The sequence below is a fragment of the Zootoca vivipara genome, chromosome 2 (genome assembly GCF_963506605.1).
Source record: "Zootoca vivipara chromosome 2, rZooViv1.1, whole genome shotgun sequence".
NCBI classification, from domain to species: domain Eukaryota; kingdom Metazoa; phylum Chordata; class Lepidosauria; order Squamata; family Lacertidae; genus Zootoca; species Zootoca vivipara.
The window spans coordinates 20,263,134-20,276,881 of NC_083277.1; the positions used below are offsets into that span (position 1 = coordinate 20,263,134).

At 48.9% G+C, this 13,748-nt stretch overlaps 1 protein-coding gene across 2 annotated transcripts in view; it reads left to right on the top strand.

Moving 5' to 3' along the window:
• Nucleotides 1-13,748, top strand: part of LOC118080881 (laminin subunit beta-2) — a 60,297-nt gene that overhangs the window by 17,745 nt on the left and 28,804 nt on the right. For both annotated transcript variants that reach the window (XM_060271261.1, XM_035106866.2), the window contains exons 8-17: nt 894-1,014; nt 2,107-2,295; nt 4,299-4,478; nt 6,599-6,711; nt 6,816-6,895; nt 8,372-8,507; nt 8,780-8,938; nt 9,687-9,814; nt 12,417-12,537; nt 12,639-12,831. In XM_060271261.1, coding sequence (XP_060127244.1) covers nt 894-1,014; nt 2,107-2,295; nt 4,299-4,478; nt 6,599-6,711; nt 6,816-6,895; nt 8,372-8,507; nt 8,780-8,938; nt 9,687-9,814; nt 12,417-12,537; nt 12,639-12,831 — 1,420 coding nt within the window. The remainder of the gene's footprint in view (nt 1-893; nt 1,015-2,106; nt 2,296-4,298; nt 4,479-6,598; nt 6,712-6,815; nt 6,896-8,371; nt 8,508-8,779; nt 8,939-9,686; nt 9,815-12,416; nt 12,538-12,638; nt 12,832-13,748) is intronic.

Here is a 13,748-nt window from a genome sequence, read left to right on the forward strand (position 1 = left end):
GCGGTTCACAAGATAAAAATAGCAAATAAATCATTGAAACAGAATTAAACAAAACAATAACCCCCTTCCCACAAACTCATTTTAAAGGCTGTAGGATAATCATCATCCAAAGGCCTGGTTGAAGTGGAATGTTTTCACCTAAAGATATGTAACGAAGGTGCTAGGTGAATCTCCCTGGGGAGAGCATTCCAGAAGCAAGGGAGCCACCACAGAAAAGGCCCACTCATCCCTTCAGTTTTTAAAGGCACTGAAGGGAGTTCCGCATTCTTGGGGCTGTCACTGAGTAGGCCCTCTCATGAGCCCCTGCCACTTGAATTTCCGAGAGCGGCGAAGCCATCGGGAGGGCCTTCTCTGCTGATCTTAATTCCCAGGCTGGTCTGTAGAGAAGGGTGGCGCTGTGGTCCAAACCACTGAGCCTCTTGGGCTTGCTGATCCAGGATGATGGGAGTTGGAGTCCAACGAGGGTACCAGGCTAAGGAAGCCTGCTTTAGCATTTCTCCTTCTGCTAGCTAAAGGCAGAGATGAGGAACTGTGCAGAGCTCTGAGTTTTTAGCCTCTGAGCACTGGAACATACTCATAATTTCCCCTAGCCTTTTGCGATTCCATCGAGCACATGCATGTTCAAGTTTATCTTAAGGACTAGAATCATAACCCAACTATTTATTGGGGCACCAACGTCGTGAAAAATATACATAAGCCAATGTGGCCTTTGTCCCCTGCATGGGGTGCAAGCATAACTTCTGTGGATGCATACCTGGGAAGGGTGCGGCATGCCCATGATGATGTAGGGTAGGGATGTCATGTGCAGTCTGGACGCAGGAGAGCAGGCAAAGACCCGCCCTCTTCCATTCACTGTGGGCGTGGCCTGGGTCTCCCTCTTTCTCCGCTCGTAGGTGCACGGCCGCTGCGTCTGCAAGCACAACACCAACGGGCTCAACTGTGAACAGTGCGACAACTTCTACCACGAGCTACCCTGGCGCCCGGCTGAGGGGCGGCGCACCAACGCATGCAAGAGTGAGTATCCAAGGAGGGAAGAGGGAAGCCAGGAGGAGCTTTGAGGCCTCCACAGGCAAAGCTGGAGTGAAGGGTTGCCGTGTGAGAAGGCAGTCATGGCTGGGAATGAGAGCCACCCTCCCGAAAAACCCATGAGGCGGATTTTTTCTACCGCCAGTCCCAATAGAAGGTGTCGCTTGAAAGACTGTACACCATCATATATTGGTGGAATTGCCGCTGCTACAGGTGCCACATAATGCCCGTTCCACATTTGTAAGAGCTCGGTTGTTTAGTGTGGCAGCACGTATACTTTGGAACTCCCTGCCTATTGAGGTCATTGCAGGGGTTGGACTAGATGACCCTTGGGTCCCTTCCAACTCTTAAATTCTATGGTTCTATGATAATATGATCAAGCAGGCCCCTTCACTGTATCCTTTTTGGCCCTGCTAGAAACAGTATTGTTTTGACAAGCCTACCCAGATGCTTAGAAAGTTGAAGTAATTTTAATCTGTTTATTACTATTATTTCAGTAGTAGTAGTAGTAATAATAATAATAATGATAATAATGATAATAATTTATATATCACCCGCCATCCAAAGATCACAGGGCAGTTTACAATATGAAAATACAAAAATACATAGCACAGTAACAAACAAAATAATACCAACCCCCAGTTTAAAATTGTTTAAAATTAGCCAAAGGCGTGGGAGAAGATGAATGTTTTTGCCTGGTGCCTAAAGATCTATCTGACAAAGGTGCCAGGCGAGCCACCCTGGGGAGAGCATTCCACAGGCAGGGAGCCACCACAGAAAAGGCCTGCTCATCCTTTCAGTTTTGAAAGGCTGCAAAGATATGGCGCTAGGCTTACATCCGTGGCAAGGGAGTTCCGCATTCTTGGGGCCATCACTGAGAAGGCCCTCTCACAAGCCACTGCCCCATGAATTTCCATCCGGAGGGTCTTCTCCGCTGATCTTAATTCCCAAGCTGGTCTGTAGAGAAGGAGATGCTCTTTCAGATACCTGGGGCTGAGGTCATTTAGGGATTCAGGTGGATTTGGGCGACGGGGGTTGGTGAGGCCAGGGCTTTGGACGTTGATTGCCGTCTCTCGACAGAGTGCAACTGCAACGAGCACTCCCACAAGTGCCACTTCGACATGGCCGTGTACCTGGCCACGGGCAACAGCAGCGGCGGGGTCTGCGACGACTGTCAGCACAACACCATGGGCCGCCACTGCCAGCTCTGCAAGCCCTTCTACTACAAGGACCCCACCAAAGACATCCGGGACCCCAGCGTGTGCCGCGGTGAGAGCCTGCCGACTGTATTGGGGCAGGTGGCTGGGTGGAAAGGTGGCTGGGGTCTGCATGTTTGCAGGGATGAAGGGATGCATGTTTCTTATGGAAAGGCTCCCTCTTTCAGTGCTAGGAAAGTAAGTGTGTGTGCTTCATAGGGTGCAAGTGCCTGGATCAGCTGATGGCTGTCCTGGCTCCCCATTCCCAGAACTGGACACAGTACTCCAGGTGAGGTCTGACCAGAGCAGAATACAGTGGTACTATCAAGGGAAGTAACGGTACCACTGTATTCTGCTCTGGTCAGACCTCACCTGGAGTACTGTGTCCAGTTCTGGGCACCACAGTTCAAGAAGGATACTGACAAGCTGGAACGTGTCCAGAGGAGGGCAACCAAAATGGGTCAAAGGCCTGGAAACGATGCCTTATGAGGAACGGCTTAGGGAGCTGGGTATGTTTAGCCTGGAGAAGAGAAGGTTAAGGGGTGATATGATAGCCATGTTCAAATATATCAAAGGATGCCATATAGAGGAGGGAGAAAGGTTGTTTTCTGCTGCTCCAGAGAAGCGGACACGGAGCAATGGATTCAAACTACAAGAAAGAAGATTCCACCTAAACATTAGGAAGAACTTCCTGACAGTAAGAGCTGTTCGGCAGTGCAATTTGCTGCCAAGGAGTGTGGTGGAGTCTCCTTCTTTGGAGGTCTTTAAGCAAAGGCTTGACAGGCATATGTCAAGAATGCTTTGATGGTGTTTCCTGCTTGGCAGGGGGTTGGACTGGATGGCCCTTGTGGTCTCTTCCAACTCTATGATTCTATGATTCCTGCAGAACAGGAACTTGAAGGAGGAGCCTTCCTGAGGGCTTTAAATGTTTAGGTTGCTGCGATGGATAATTTAAAACAATTCAGTTTATTGTATATAGCCAAAGTCCTTCACAATGAATAAGAGAGGGTCTAAGCATGGCATTCCTCTAAAATCAGACAGCGTAAGCTGTGGGTTAAACCACAGAGCCTAGCGCTTGCCGATCAGAAGTTTGGCGGTTCGAATCCTGCGACGGGATGAGCTCCCATTGCTCAGTCCCTGCTCCTGCCCACTAAGGAATGCGGCCCTTGGGTTGATAAAGGTTCCTCACTCCCTGCCTTCATCTCCTTACCTGGGCACATTTGAGCCAGGCCCCTTGACTCTACTTAACTGCTTAACTTTGCCCTCTGCGTAATTCCCACAGCTTCCAAAGACTATTGGCAAGTGGGTTTTGCTAGCAGAGCCTTTTTTAAAAACTCCTGTGCCTGGCCTTGGCATGTTCCCTCGAAAGCTCAAGGCTCCACTGTTCAGCAGCGGTGCGGAGCGTGAGAATCTGCAAAGGTGGCAAGCCTGGTGTCTGGTTTCGGAAGCAAATGTGGAGTTGCCAAAGCCGAAAGTTTCTATTTTGCATCAGCAGGAAGCCGTTTCCCCCTGCACCTGCGGGTTGGGTGCCTCCAAACAAAGTGCTCTTTCTTTGCTGCCGAGTTAGCAGAGGCTGTCTTTGCGCAGACACCACCGTGTGGTTTGCAGCAGAGCTTGCTGAGATTGAATGAGGGCGAGGTTTCTGGGCAGGCTTGAGGACTAGCACCCCTCTCTTCTCCTGCTTGGCAGGGGGTTGGACTGGAAGGCCCTTGTGGTCTCTTCCAGCTCTATGATTCTATGATTCAAGAGCGAAAACCAGGCACCCCCAAACTTCGGCCCTCCAGAAGTTTTGGACTACAATTCCCATCATCCCTGACCACTGGTCCCCTTAGCTAGGGATCATGGGAGTTGTAGGCCCAAACATCTGGAGGGCCGCAGTTTGGGGATGCCTGGCGAAAACGATTTAAGAACCTCAGCTCAGCACAGCAGACCCGCTTTCCCAAGAAGGGAACAGATCTCTTTCCAAGGGAGTGGGGTGGTTTCCCTTTCTTACTAGTTCAGATAGACAGGCTAGGGATTAGCGGCTTCCCTTTGCGCCTTTAATTGTGGGGTTTGCTCTGCGCCCGCCCCTGACAGCCTGCGACTGCGACCCCGACGGCACCCTCGACGGGGGGGTCTGCGACACCCACGACGACCCGGCGCTGGGGCTGATTGCTGGGCAGTGTCGCTGCAAGGAGCATGTGCAGGGAGTCCGCTGTGACAAGTGCAAGACTGGCTTCTTTGGACTCAACGCGGAGAACCCCCAAGGCTGCCAGCGTAGGTATCCCCAATGGGGTTTCCCTGGGCATATCCAGCTCCTTTTCTGAGCCATTTTGATGTGGTTGTGGGTGGGCTTGCTTAGCCAGGGCAGTGCACCGCGTAGACCACTGGTTCTCAAAGGGTGCGGTGCGCCACACCGGTCAAAGAAACATTTCAGTGTAACGTAACCCTACTCACTATGGGCCCTACCGAAGCAAACAGTCTAATTGCCCAACGTCTAAAAGATATCGAGCATCAGAACAACCTGGCCACTGCAAGGGAATTCTGCCCTTGGTATGTTCATTTCCCACCTTTCCATTTTGATTCTCTGGGCCCCATATCTGCACAAACTTATTATCCCGAAATACAGACGTGCTTTTACACTTGCAAGAGTGGATGTTTTGCCATCTGCCTGTACTTGAGGGTCGATTCCAAAAGATCCCCGCCTGAGAAACGTCTTTGCCCCGGTGGAGACGGCAGCACCGAAACAGTGGCACCCGTCCTCCTGTCTTGCACTCTCTACAAGAGACCTGAGGAACGAGATCATCACCCCCACTCGTACTAACCATCCCAGGGCGCTGAACCACTGCCACAATGTCCTTTCTTCTATCAGATCAAAACGAGCAGATAACAGCAAAGGTTGCTAGGTTCATAGCAGGGGCAATCAGAATAAGGGCCACTAACTGACTGCTGATTCAGGACTTTAAATTGTGCTCTTATATCAAATTTCCTTTTCTGTGTACACTGTAATGTTTTATTGTTGCTATGGCCATTGGCTAATGCGAATAAAGTTTTATCTATCTTTCAGTGTAGTGTAATATAGTATTTTTAAAAAATAGTTTGCAGGGTATTTATTTATTTGTTCATTTATTTTATTGAATTTACAGGTGTATATGCCACCCTATACCCGGAGGTCTCAGGGCGGTTCACAGAACAAAATCAAAAATACAAAACCACAAAATGCATAAATAAAAATAAAAGCAACCCAATAGCCCCTCCCCCAAATATATATATATAGTTCTGATATCACCAATAACGGTTTGTCATCTTTGGGGTGAATTATAAGGGCTAAATGTTTTGCATTGTTTTAAAATCAAACAGATAGGGCATTCCAGTATTTCTGAAAGGAATGTCCTCTATAATGTATTTCTTCAAAACCTTGTGATAATTCATTATTACCACAAGACAAAGCTACCTGCTGAATATCTAACTGTTGAATATCTCAGTAAAGCAATCCTTGTGTTTTCACTGGCAATCAGTATAGAACAGTGATTATCTGCAAATCTTTTCAAAATCTTCCGTATCTTTTCAAAATTAGAGCATCAAGTGATACTGAGGACGATCGCAGGGTACATTTCCCAATGTATTTCCAATGTATTTCTTATCAATAAAAGTTTGGTGTGACGTGAGCAAGTTTTTATTCTGAAAATGTGGCCCAGAGAACCACGGGCATAGAGTGCAAGACAGGCTAACCACAAGCTGGCTAGACTTCAGCTCCCATCATTCTTGACTCTTGGGGCTGATGGGTCCAAAAATCTGGAAGGCACCAGGTTGGGGAAAGCTGGCACAAGGCTTTGACTGGGGAGACGTGTGCTCAAATCCCTGCACATTCCTGTAGCTCACTCTCAGGACAAAAGTCTATAAAAGTGTTAAAGACGTGATCTCATTTTTTTTAATCTGTTGGTTGCGGGCAACCCTGAACTCCTGTTTGAAGGAGGCGTGGGATGAAACCAGTGCTATTTTTCCAGAAAAGGAGGTGCCGGAATTCACCATGAACTCTTGTTCTCTTATCATCGCAATGACACCTACCTCAGAGGTGCCGGAACTGAGTTCCGGCGAGTTCCGGCCGAAAAAAAGCCCTGGGTGTAGCAAATCTGAGTGAGTGCATAAGTAATTCTGCAGATTGATGTTTGTTCCAGTTCAGCAGTAAAGAGCAGGATTTCTCTGATCTGTGCCTAGGAATAACAGGACAAGTGTGGATGAGCCCAGAGTCAAGTGGATCATCTCTCTCTGCTGGCTGGCACTTTCAACTCTTAATAGGTTCACGAGAGAAGGCTTGCCCTTGCAGAAGCCATGGCGCTGCTTCAGCAAGGCTTGTTCTTCTATGCACTTGGTTATTTTTGTCTTTAACCCACCAGGCTGCCAGTGTGACCCCCGGGGCACAGTGCAGGACGGGCCCCAATGCGACGCCATCGCAGGCGACTGCTTCTGCAAACGTTTGGTGACCGGGCGCAGCTGCAACCAATGCCTGGTGAGTAACAGGCTGCCCTGCTCCCCCCCCCCACACACTTGCCTTTGCTTGTGTCTCCTCCCCCCCCCCCCGGCTGATACATACTTGTGTCTCTTTTTTTTCAGCCGGAACACTGGGCTCTGAGCCCTGACATTCATGGCTGCCGGCCTTGCGACTGTGACGTAGGGGGTGCCCACGACAACCAGTAAGGGGGCCCTGGAGAGAGCGTCCTGGGTGGGTGGGGGAGGCTGAGGAAGGTAGGATTGGGAGCACGATCCCAACAAGGGGCCCTTGAGGAGGGAGGGTGGGATAGAAACCCAATAAGCAATACCATAGACCAAAGTTCTAGTTGTAGGTAGGTAGCCGTGTTGGTCTGATGTAGTCGAAACAAAATAAAAAAAATCCTTCCAGCAGCACCTTAAAGACCAACTAAGTTTTTTTTTTGTATGAGCTTTCGTGTGCATGCACACTTCTTCAGATACACTGAAATAGAAGTCCCCAGGCGCTTATATGTAGAGAAAGGGTGGGGAGGGGTATCACTCAGAAGGGTAGTGGAAATGGGTGATTGACTGACTGATAGCTGTTGACGACTGTAAACGACTGCAAATGGTCTTGCATGAAAAAGCAAGGGGTGAGATGGCTGAAGATCGCTTTATCACAGGCATCCCCAAACTTCGGCCCTCCAGATGTTTTGGACTACAATTCCCATCTTCCCCGACCACTGGTCCTGTTAGCTAGGGATCATGGGTGTTGTAGGCCAAAACATCTGGAGGGCCGCAGTTTGGAGATGCCTGCTTTATCATGTATAATGAGATAAGAATCCAACGTCTCTGTTCAAGCCAGGTCTCTCCATGGTTTTAAGCTTGGTGATAAGTTGCAATTCAGCAACTTCTCTTTCCAGTCTATTTCTGAAATTCTTTTGTAGTAAGACAGCTACTTTGAGATCTTGTATAGAATGTCCTGGGAGATTGAAGTGTTCTCCTACTGTTTTCTCTGTCTTGTAATTCCTGATGTCAGATTTATAGACCAAAATGTGGCCTTTGCAAATCAGCTGAGGAGCAATCTCTTTATTGAATTTCTACCTCCCCCTCTTTGCTGGAGAACTCGAGGCAGCAAGCAATGGGGTTCCCAGGCAGCCCACCATATAGACACTGGCCCAAACTGAACTTGCTTAGCTTTACTTAGCAAGGGAGCAACCCCCAGCGCCTTCCATTGAAAACCCTTTAGCTTGGTACCAGAGGAGATGGGGGGAAATGATTTGGGGCTGTATTTCGAGGTGGACCTAGTTAATTTGCACTTTCCAAAACAATAGCGGACTGAAACGCAGGCACCTTTCAAAATCTGCATTTCTCCAAACTCTACGCCGCAGTTCTCCGAGCGAGTAATGTGTGTAAAAACGTACATGCTGTGGGGGAATTGTGCCTAATGAACGCGTTTAAGGAGGGGGGTGGGAATTGCTTTTCAAAAATGTGTCTATTGGCCAAAAGTGTATGTTGGGAGAAATTCATCAATGAATTTTCACGAGGACTTGAAAAAAGCCGATTTGGAAATGTGGAGAACGGAACGTAAACGTAAGTGAAATAGAAAAATTTGCCCATCCCTGTGCAGTAGGCGGGCGAGCATGCTCTCATAGGCTAGAACCGCCTTCCCCGTTTGAGCCTCCCGCGCTACCTTGCTGCAGGTGTGCCATGGAGACGGGGCAGTGCCGCTGCCGCGGCCACATGGTGGGCAGGCAATGCAGCCAAGTGCAGACCGGCTACTACCACACCGCATTGGACCATTATACATATGAAGCGGAAGAGGCACGGCTTCTCCAGGTGAGGACGTGGGCCTGCAGTTGCTCAATTGTAGGGGTGTAGGAAAGTGTTCTCTGCTGAGTACCGACAGTAGTGTCTAACCTGACCAGCAGCGGCTCTCCAGGGTTTCGTAGAGTTGGAGGGTCATCTAGTCCAACCCCGTCTGGATGGCTGGGGCTGATGGGAGTTGTAGTCCAACAGCATTAGCACCAAGTCATCAACAACAAACTAACTAACTAACTAACTAACTAACTAAGAGAAGCACAAAGTCTTACTGATCTTTCTCTTGGCAGGGAGCTGAAGTAATAGAGCGCGTGCACCTCACGGGCCACCCAGCTACATGGACAGGGCTGGGGTTTGCCCGGGTGCTGGAGGGCGCTGTCGTGGAGTTCCAGGTCAACAATGTGCCCTTCTCCATGGAGTATGACATTCTGCTGCGCTATGAGCCTCAGGTGCCTCTGCTATTGCCTACCGTCCTACTATTCTGCTGCTCCATTCATAAACAAACGGGGTGTGGGGGTGTGTGCAGTTTGGGCTTCACATATATGAATCCAGATATCAAACTCTTTAACGAAGCACTCAGAGCTTTACATGAAATTCAGAGCAAGTATTTCTCAGGGGAATAAATAAAGTTTCGCCTCTGCCCCGCTGCTTTCCCCTGTAAAACCTGCTCCTTAGCACTAAACCGTGGGTTTTCCTGGGGAAAAGTGGCAGGCAAAAGGACATGTGGATGAGGCCTCAGTCATATCCATCCATTTCAATGGGTCTACTCTGAGTAAAGCTTAGCTGAATATCACCCAATAGGTCAGCGACATACGAAGCTTTAGCAATAAATACTATATTCCAGTTAAGAAGTCCAATCCCAGAATTCGGCTTTCCGGAGTTCAGAATGTTCTGAGCTTCAGCTTGAAGAAATGTAAACTTTGAAATTGTTCGGAATTCCCTGAGTTCCCAAATCTTCCAGGTCTGTTCTGGATTTCAAGGCTCTTGAGGATTTCAAGGCAGGTTTCTCTCCCCACCCGGCCTGGAGATTCCCGGGATGGAAGCTGAGACCTTCTGCACTCAGCTATGGCTGTTCTCCCTAAAACTAAAACTAAAACAAAACACACCTTAAAGGCTGTTTCTGAGGGGGTGCCATCTTAGTCTTGGCCTGCCTCCACATCTCATGCAGCCACACTGTAAGTCCTCCTTTTCCCTCAGCTTCCAGGAAAGTGGGAAGAGGTGAAAGTGTCTGTGGTCCGGCCTGGACCCATCCCCACCAGCAGCCCCTGTGGAAACACCATCCCTACGGACGATGTCATGACAACGGCTCTGCCACCCTCATCCCGGTGAGTGATGAAAAACAAACAATGCTCCCCTCTCCCCCCTTCTCTTTCCCCACCTCTCTTTCCCTCTCCCCCCCCCCACCAGCCTTATACTGTATACAACCATAGCTGCCAAGTCTCCCGTTTTCCCTGGGAAATCCCCGTTTTTCCAGCTGTTCCTTGCTGAAAAAACGGATTTTTTTGTTTTTCCCCGGTTTATTCTGGTGCGGCGGCCATTTTGGAACTGGGCGGAGCATGCTCAGAAGCGACTTTTGATGCTGCTCTGCCCAGTTCCAAAATGGCTGCAGTGCGACTTCTGGCGCGGCGGCCATTTTGGTACTGGGCAAAGCAGCATCAAAAGTCACTTCTGAGCATGCTCCGCCCAGTTCCAAAATGGCGGCAGCGCTACCTCTGGTCTGCTATTTCCGGCCCGGTCCCTTATTTCTCTGACAGCAACTTGGCAGGTATGTATACAACATTCATGTATCCCATTTAATATAACTGATCTGTAGAAATGACTTTATAATCTGAAAACAGAGACGATGTACACTGGTACCTCGGTTCTCGAGCGCAATCCATTCCGGAAGACCGTTCAAGTTCCGAAATGTTCAAAAACCGAGGTGCAAAGGGTGGTCTGCAAATTTCATTGAGAAAATTGAGAAACACGTTCGACTTCCGGGGCGTGTTCAAAAACGGAAGCATTTACTTCTGGGTTTTCGGCGTTCAAGTCTCGAAACATCCGTCAACAGAAACGTTCGAGAATCGAGGTCCCACTTGTATGTTCTTTCGTAAACCCAATAAAATCTTTAATAAAAGCAATTTTAAAAACCAACCAACCAGGAATTAGTGGTCTCACCCTAGGAGAACTTCCCTTCCCTGCCTCTCACACAGGCTCCTTCCAGAGCTCTGCTGAAATCAGAAGCACCTTCCCATCCGTCACAGGGGACAAAGCAGGCTACCTAGATGTCCCAGTCACTGGGGCAGACGCCATTTAGTTCTATTTGGGGGCTGGTTAAATTTGGCCCTAGACAGATTTCTGCTTGGGCTGCTGCTAAATCTAGCAGCCGCCATAGGATCAATTCAATTACAATTTTATTTACGGTCACAGACCAGCTCACATACAGAATCAAAAATCATAAAACTCAATGATGTAGCCTTAAAATTGACACAGCAGGGGCGGTACACGTGTATATATTACAGCATTTAGAATATGTAAATTAAAACTGGGTCGCTAAAATATAGCCTAAAATTGCCGTTGGGGGGCCTTGATCATTGTGGTGACACCGCTTGTTCCCTGAGTTTTATGGCAGTCGCACAAAATTTGGCTACTTTTATCGTAATCTCAGGGTCATTATCTTCTACAAGGAATTTTAGGCATTGGGATTCGGATTCATTTGAGAATTTTTGCGTAACAGGAGAAATTAAAACCCGGCGTATGTAACTGTAGAAACGGCAGCATAATAATAATAATAATAATAATAATAATAATAATAATAATTTTATTTATACCCCGCCCATCTGGCTGGGTTTCCCCAGCCACTCTGGGCGGCTTCCAACAGAAAAATAAAACACAGTAATCTATTAAACATTAAAAGCCTCCCTGAAGCGTAATAAAACGTGGGAGGCAGTTTCTACCTCGGAAATACCGCAGGGGCAGACTCGTTACACATATGGTTTACCTGTGAATCTTCCCTGCAGTAAAGCAGATGGCAGTACATTAAATCTATCAAGGGTAAATGCCCGTCTGTATTTAGGTATTTGACAAATACTTTGCTGGGGGAAATCCTCTCCCATTATCTTTTATGGCAGGGTGTTTATTCATCTCGCTCACATGGCATTGCGCTTCCACACCCCAAACTCGTTGGCAGATTCTTGCTCTTGCTTCCTCGTAGCCTGCAGCTATCAAGGCCTGTGAGGAGGATCCCAAGTCTCTTAGCTTTTCGTACTTTCCATTTGGATCGGTAGGAAATCCAGAAGGGTTAATTAAGGGTGCCAACCCAACAAGGGAAAAAATAAGTGGTTCAGTGAATCATAGAATCATAGAGTTGGAAGAGACCACAAGGGCCATCCAGTCCAACCCCCTGCCAAGCAGGAAACACCATCAAAGCATTCTTGACATATGCCTGTCAAGCCTCTGCTTAAAGACCTCCAAAGAAGGAGACTCCACCACACTCCTTGGTAGCAAATTCCACTGCCGAACAGCTCTTACTGTCAGGAAGTTCTTCCTAATGTTTAGGTGGAAGCTTCTTTCTTGTAGTTTGAATCCATTGCTCCGTGCCCGCTTCTCTGGAGCAGCAGAAAACAACCTTTCTCCCTCCTCCATATGACATCCTTTCATATATTTGAACATGGCTATCATATCACCCCTTAACCTTCTCTTCTCCAGGCTAAACATACCCAGCTCCCTAAGCCGTTCCTCATAAGGCATCATTTCCAGGCCTTTGACCATTTTGGTTGCCCTCTTCTGGACACGTTCCAGCTTGTCAGTATCCTTCTTGATGTGGTAGAATTGGTGGTTCAGTGGTAGAATTCTCGCCTGCCATAGGATCATCACACACAGCAAAAAATAATAATGCCGGCCCCTCCGCTCCTCTTTGCTGTAAACGGGCCCTTTCTTGTTCTGTAGGCTTGTGGTGCTGCCCCAGCCAGTCTGTCTGGAGCAAGGGCTCAGCTACACCATCCGGGTAGAGTTCACCCGCTACGGAGGACGTGACCATTTGCAAGGGGCTGCGGTGCTGCTGGACTCTGTAAGTACTGAGACTCCGGTTGCATCTTCTGTAGGGGGAACCGTGGCCTGCTGCAAATAACACCTCCTCTCTGCCTCCCTCTCGCTCCCCTCCCTGCTCAGCTGGTCCTGATGCCGCGCTATTCCTCCCTGGAGATGTTCATCGCCGGGGACGCCGCCTCCATCGCCCGCAAGGAGACCTTTGAGCGCTACCGCTGCACCCAGCAGGCTCAGCCCGTGGTTAAGGCGCCGACGCCGGAGCCTTGCATCACCTTGCTCACCAGCATGTCGGCCATCATCCACCAGGGGGCGCTGCGTGAGTGTTAAAAACAAGCAACTACAGTGGTACCTTGGTTTACAAACTTAATCCGTTCCGGAATTCCATTCCTAAACCAAAGCGTTCTTAAACCATAGCAGCGGGGGACTCAATTTACAAATGGAACACACTCAACAGGAAGCGGAACATGTTCTGCTTCCAAGGCAAAGTTCACAAACCAAAACACCTACTTCTGGGATTGCATCATTCTTAATCCAAGTTGTTCGTAAACTAAAGGTAAAGGGACCCCTGACCATTAGGTCCAGTCGCAAACGACTCTGGTGTTGCGGCGCTCATCTCATGTTGTTGGCCGAGGGAGCCGGCGTACAGCTTCCACGTCATGTGGCCAGCATGACTAAGCCGCTTCTGGCAAACCAGAGCAGCACACGGAAACGCCGTTTACCTTCCCGCCGGAGTGGTACCTATTTATCTACTTGCACTTTGACGTGCTTTCAAACTGCTAGGACCGAGCAACAGGAGCTCACCCCAACGCGGGGATTTGAACCGCCGACCTTCTGATCGGCAAGCCCTAGGCTCTGTGGTTTAACCCACAGGAAAGCTGTTCTTAAACCAAGGTACCACTGTACGACCAAGTCACCATGCAATACATCCTTACTGCACAGGTAGACCAGGAATGGGGTACCTGTGGCCCTTCAGACTCAAACTCCCATCAGCCCCAGCCAGTGTAGCCAGTGGCCAGGGGTAAGGGGAGCTATAGTCCACAGGTTGCAGTAGAGGCTTTCTCTCGCCCTAGCAAGCAATGGAAATGTTTCCAAGTGCTACAGGGGGTTGAGGGTGAGCTGAGAGAGGTGGTACCCAAAAGGCCCACACTAAGAGGGAGCAATGCTGCTCCACATCCTTGCTAGGTTGCATGCATGTTGCCTGTGCCACATAGATAGTGCTTCTCGGCATCTGAT